The sequence below is a fragment of the Trachymyrmex septentrionalis genome, unplaced genomic scaffold (assembly GCF_001594115.1).
Source record: "Trachymyrmex septentrionalis isolate Tsep2-gDNA-1 unplaced genomic scaffold, Tsep1.0 scaffold148, whole genome shotgun sequence".
Taxonomy (NCBI): Eukaryota; Metazoa; Arthropoda; class Insecta; order Hymenoptera; family Formicidae; genus Trachymyrmex; species Trachymyrmex septentrionalis.
The window spans coordinates 995,947-1,001,870 of NW_017304631.1; the positions used below are offsets into that span (position 1 = coordinate 995,947).

General features: G+C 37.0%; 3 protein-coding genes across 6 annotated transcripts in view; all 3 read right to left on the reverse strand.

Annotated features, from left to right (window-relative positions):
- Window positions 1–668, reverse strand: part of LOC108745749 — a 3,241-nt gene extending 2,573 nt beyond the window's left edge. Inside the window, exons 1-2 of the mRNA XM_018482078.1 lie at window positions 549–668; window positions 134–244 (exon numbers count right to left, since the gene is read on the reverse strand). Of these exons, the coding sequence (XP_018337580.1) occupies window positions 134–244; window positions 549–653 (216 nt within the window). The 5' untranslated portion in view covers window positions 654–668. The remainder of the gene's footprint in view (window positions 1–133; window positions 245–548) is intronic.
- Window positions 669–1,145: 477 nt separating this feature from the next.
- On the reverse strand, window positions 1,146–2,395 carry LOC108745753. 4 transcript variants are annotated; one of them, XM_018482087.1, is made up of 4 exons: window positions 2,369–2,395; window positions 2,069–2,207; window positions 1,796–2,006; window positions 1,146–1,684 (listed from the first exon to the last, which is right to left on the reverse strand). In XM_018482087.1, the coding sequence occupies exons 2-4, from the start codon at window positions 2,180–2,182 to the stop codon at window positions 1,170–1,172; spliced, it is 840 nt and encodes a 279-aa protein (XP_018337589.1). In that variant the 5' UTR covers window positions 2,183–2,207; window positions 2,369–2,395; the 3' UTR covers window positions 1,146–1,169. The 4 variants fall into 4 exon arrangements, with proteins under 4 accessions (XP_018337589.1, XP_018337587.1, XP_018337588.1 ...); XM_018482085.1 differs by lacking the exon at window positions 2,369–2,395 and adding an exon at window positions 2,333–2,368; XM_018482086.1 differs by lacking the exon at window positions 2,369–2,395 and adding an exon at window positions 2,278–2,357.
- A 488-nt stretch (window positions 2,396–2,883) lies between these two features.
- Window positions 2,884–4,552, reverse strand: LOC108745738. Its single transcript, XM_018482062.1, has 2 exons — window positions 3,428–4,552; window positions 2,884–3,361 (listed from the first exon to the last, which is right to left on the reverse strand). The coding sequence occupies exons 1-2, from the start codon at window positions 4,286–4,288 to the stop codon at window positions 2,960–2,962; spliced, it is 1,263 nt and encodes a 420-aa protein (XP_018337564.1). The 5' UTR covers window positions 4,289–4,552; the 3' UTR covers window positions 2,884–2,959.
- Between the last annotated feature and the right edge of the window lie 1,372 nt (window positions 4,553–5,924).

Below are 5,924 nucleotides of genomic sequence, written 5' to 3' on the forward strand. Positions count from 1 at the left end.
AATTTATTTTCTTTGAATTTTTTAGACTACGTCGATATTTTAATAGAACAGAATGCGAGCAGTCATAGACTCCATTAGAAAGATCGAGGTCGAGATATGTTCATTATCCGATAAAATAACAAATCAGCATCACCTGTAATGTGAAACCATACGTGCCATTCTTCTTCTCGACAATGATCGTCCGGCGACGTCTGTCTTCGTCAGCACGTGCAACTCTATCAGACTTGGTTCTCTCGAGAACAGCCTGAGAAGAAAAGAAATGCTTATCTGGGAGATTATAATGCATTTAAGTCTATTTTATACATCTTTATAACAGATTGGCTAAATGAAAAGAATTATAGTAAGTGTCATCATACTTAGTATTAAATTATTTGCTGATTGAAACAAAAATTCTGCGATCTCTAAAAATGATGAAGGGTCAATTTAAAAATTAAATGAACAGATCAGATCGATGATATAGATACAATTAACAATTCCTCCATTTTCTTTTCGGTGTTATTGAATAACCGCGAGGTGCGGGGGAAAGCAGACAAAAGCAGGGTAATTACACATTCGACGACGCCGCTCCATTCCTCCTCGTCGCTGTTATCGACACCGGCTGTCCGCCGTTGTCCGGTGCCGGTGGTGTTCGTATTCTGCGGCGAGCTGTTCATGATCGCGCGAAGATGTCCGTCAGCATCTAGGTTGTCGCCGGAGTGCCATCAACACCTCGGTCAGGCGCCTTCACCGAGATCGGCGAGGGGTTAACACGCGTCCCGACGCCGCACGACGCCGCGACGGCACATCTTTGTCGTGGAGCCGTTTAGCCCGACTGTCTTACACGTTGTTCATCGCGCAGACGCGACAATATCGGCCTAGCACCCCGCAGGGTGGTAAGGGGTTGGCGGGGATGCGAGCGGTGGTGTCGTCGACCGGGCCTCCCTTCCTCCTGTAGTCGCATCCCTTTGGTTCCATCACGGCGCCCTCCGCGATATTAGACAGGAATAAACGGAGATTTAAATACGCAGGAGCGAGCGTACTCAATGCTAGATGAGGATCGAAACGATGCGATGGTTATCGATTAGCTAAAAGCTTTTGCTGTCTTGATTTCTGAATTTTTTATCCATTGGTTTTTTTAGGAACGTTAATTCTGCGCTGTTCTCTATTCATGTTGAATATTTGATATTTGATCAGACACAATTACAAGTCCGTTCAGCTTTAATGATGCAGCCACATTTTCTAACAGTTTCTTTGCGCTTGACGATATCTCGTATACCGCGACAACACGGAGAACATTTATCTTTCTTGATATTCTCCAGTCGTTCTTTTCGCCGGCGTTCGTCGGCATTAACACAATAGCGAATCCTTGCAGCTTCTCCGCTGCCGTCGCCAGACTTGGGAGAACACACGCATTGTATCTGTCGTCTATCGGAAGCGGAAACGACCCTCTTGCATTGATAGACAGGACTTTCGTCCACACCCTTGAAAAGGTAGGGTTCCTTGTTGCGAGGAAGCTGAAATTGCGTAACGATCTTCTTGCCGAAACACGAAGCACGGATGAAAACTGTGACTTCGCCTACATGTTGTCCTGTCGCTGTAGTAATTTTAAAAGCGTTCTTCATCGTTCTGCACGGATTACTGTGCTGAGAAATATACATGGTCAGCAGAGAGTTCATAAGGCCATGAAGTTGAATCTGGTGAGTGCCTGTGTCAAAGAATATATATATCTTTATTTGGATGAAATTTCAATTCCTTGATTCTAATGTAAGGATATTGAAGAAAAGTAATAAAGCGAAGCAAGTAAAAATTCACAGACCAATTAGCATCACGTCTGGCAAAACTCCTGGCGGTAGTTCTTTGTAAACGGACATTGTTATGGGAAAGTTGCACAATGGTTTCTGTAGGACATTGTCTGAAAGAGCAAATAAGCAGGATTTGCCCTTTTTAAAGACTTGCGATCCAGGCGTACAGGCACAAGCTTCTGTTGGCGTTTCTTGATAAATATTGATAGGGGGCAAGTTCAATAACTATAATTATTTTTACAATATTAGCGAATTAATAAACGAATTAATAAATATAAAGTTTTTACTTGAAATGAGACGCATGTTTTCGCCGGCAATATTTCGTCGTAGATCGCCCGTATTGTAAGAATATTCACTGTATCGACTAATAATTCTATCAAAATCAATAGTTCTCCTTCCATTAGTTTCTGTTTCTGCCATATATTTCTATATAAGAGATTGCAATGAATATAATAAATTATTTATATTATTTTTAAAATTTTTATTTTATGTTTACTTGTCTTTTTAATGAAAATTCAATAAATTGAATTTTCGTTAATTATAGAACATACTTTAGCAATTTTTATTTAATTATTGTTTGTGTTTACTCTAATTAATTTTGATGGTCATTGAGGATACAAAAAAATTTAGGTTGACAATTATACAATTATATAAGTTACTGAAGTAAATTACTAGTTCGAAGTTTTAAAGCTAAGTTCTCGATATTAGGAGAATATATATAATACGCAAGAGTAAAACAATTTATTTGATTTATTAAATTTATTTCAATTTATGTCATTTTCATCTTATTTATATCTACAATAATAATATTTTGTTTTTTTAACAATATTTAGTAAAAGAAAAAATCTAAATAATAAATAATAAAATAATTAAATAATAATAAAAAAATAATTAATTACATAATTAAATAAATAATTAAATAATAAAATTTAAATAAAGATTAAATAATAAAAAATAAAATTTAAAATAATAAAAAATTTAATTAATAGAAAAAATTAAAATCCAAAAAATTTAAATGTAAATGCATGTTTATTACACAACAGTTGTATCAACAAACAAATGTATTAAAATCAAAAATTGACAATAAGAAAAGATATCGCTACAAAATTAATTCCTTAGTATACTTAGAATATTATGCTTATAAGAACTTGATTCTTAAATTTAAATAAAGAAGCGTTTCATTTTTTCTTCTTATTCTTCTTATTCTTCTTATGTATGGCCTCCTTCGGTAGTCTTCTCTCTATGGCCTCTTCAGCGTCCTCCTCTGTCTGCATATCTCTGGTCTCATATCTAATTGGGGGCCTTCTTTCAAGTCCTTTCGGGGTCTTCATCTCTAGCTGTATATCAGATTTCTCGCCAACTCCAACGAGGCCCTTCTTACCGATTCTCAAGACAAAAATATCATGGTCAGGGTCAGATGGTTCGCCTGGTTTCTTTGCGGCAGATTCTGCGGCAACTGTTACTGTAGGTTTCTTTCCGCCAAGATTGTCATTGTCGAAGAGACCGGATACTTTAAGAATTATCGGCTTGCCGCAAGGCTGAGATGGATCACGATTATATTGAACAGAACCTTTTGATGACTGAAAAATCAGAACTGAGTTTAGATGTCTAATTGAGAAATTATTTCTTAATTTTCTAGTACATACTGTATCCTTTAATTTTCTTTCAACCATCCCATCGATTCTTTTTTTTCTCATTTCCTCACTCCTCTTTTCAACAGCTGCTAATTTCCCACACGGTATACAAGGATACTTCTCTGGCATGCACACAGGACAAGTTATCGATCTTTGAAGATCTTCGCAGGAACTTTGGAAGACATCAAGAATACGAGAGTCCACTTCGCGACATTTATACAATAAAGCCTGATCACATTCTCCAGCGCCGAAAATAAATGTTGAAGGATCCTGTGCGATTGGTGCGTCAAATTCTGTGACAATCATCTGTCCAAGACCAGAGATTCTAACAAAGATATCCAGATTGCCCGACAAGTTATCATTATAAATCAATGGCACTTGACCATCAAACTCTTTGGACGTTGTAATGCTACTTTTCCAGTCCTGTATCATCTCTATTCGCAAAGCCGCATATTGGCCGGACAAATCCAGCTCGCCAGTTCCTACTAAGACATCCGGTTTGATGGCGTCTGGCATCTGCTTCTTCACCGTGAGTTTAAGAATCATTTTTGCAGCGCGGCTCATAGCCGTCTCAAAATCGATAGCGAACAGTACCGATTTTCCAACATTGAACACTTCAGTTTCATTAATGAAACTGCCTACCTGCGGTTGGAAAAGGGGATCTACCGGAGTGATCACTAGATCATTCTCATCTATGAAGTCGAGGAATCCAAAATAGACGCTGGTAGGTACGAAAAACATCTGATTCAACTTGGTTAGGCGGTCGCCTGATGCCTGTTTAATGTATAATTCCAACAAAAGTAGGTAATGCTCCTTGCATACACTCGGCGGAGCTTCCTCGTACGCGAGCGTTTTGCTCTTTCCGGTTAACATTGTTGATTAAATATTTTTCAATGATATTACATAAGTAAGTTGCTCTTGTTGAACGATGGTTGGTTGGTTGGTTAATTTCAACTTGATTGCATAATAAATTTTTCCATTAATTGAACTATCTTTGAAATTAAATACTGTAATGCTAATACGTGGAAATTTTACTGGAGATAAATTTCAAATAGTGAAAAAATTTTGAAGCATGATCGAGAGATTATTGACAATGTTGACAGCTACGCTTGCCACTGACGTGCCAATGACTTGACACTGTTTCGTTTATCAAAGTTCAAGCTTCAAATAGATCTTTTAAATTAAATGATTGACAGAAGAACGAACAAAAAAATAAGCATGTTTATGATACAATTGATTTAATTAATAATTTATTACTGTTTACTGCACAGATAGTTCGTGGCTTTAGAAGAATGACGTAACTTTAGTGGAATTTAAAATAAATATTAGGGTTACGTTTTGTATATTTTTAGAACTCTCGAGCTACGTATGCTATGTTTTGAAAGATTTTAACTACTACTTTTAATTCAGTATAGTTTCTATTTATTCATGCAAAATCTTTATGTGGATACTTAATTAATTTCTTCAAATTTTAAATAAGGTCTCTCAAAGATGTCTTATATTTTAAATATATTATTATACATATTTGATTACGTTTTCAATTAATAAAATTACAATTAATAAAATCGTTGTTGACGAAAATGTAGAACAGAATACGAGCAATAGAGTTATAATTTTTACATGGTTTTTCTGACACAGCAGCAAAACTGTTGCATGCGCTCTTATCATATTAGTGGTATGATATTCCGGATATTTAATTTCAGACATGGTTGGCGTTCTCGTGTGAAACCTCTAATTTGTGGATCATTTTGACCGTCTTCATCGTTTACACACAAGTTAAGGCCTGCCTTTTTCGTGACCTTGCCTACGATGTCCATCCGACCAATTATTTTTACGATCAATGTTCGATTGGACAAAATTGCGGTCCCGCCATCGCCCTACTAAGTGAAGACAAATTAACATTCTAGACGTCTACGAAGTTGAACTAAAGTACGTAATTGGCCTATTCTGTGACCTTAAATAATCGAAATTAGAACATTTGGTCATGAGTTTCTGACAAAGTTAGTTCAATTACAAAGCGTTTCATTATGTGAAACATTCCAGAATAATTTTCTATTGAATATGTATATAAGAATGTTTTTTTTTTTGCACCTAGGTAATACTATAACTATGCGAGTTTCTTCAAGGAGAATTATATCTAATCAGCACTACGCGCTCGTTCTGAACGGTTTGTATATGGACGTTGATTATACAATATTTATATTGACGGTAATAGCAAGAATCGTGTATCCCACGCGCTCGTGTTGCACACGCGATAATGAACGCGCGCGGCACACATCGTTGACGTCGTAACGGATAGCAGTGCGTCATAACGGCCAGCGTGACATAGGCTCCCCGAATTTCATCATGCGCCGGGTGCATTCAAATCGAGAAGTCAGCGGGCCACGTGCAGGCCAGACTTATTGTTAGACGTCTTCACGCGCCCGCCATTTCTGGCGCGTCACACGATACGGATTTAGGTGAGGGACGATGTGGAAGCTACAAGTTCACTTTTTTTTTTTTTTTTTTT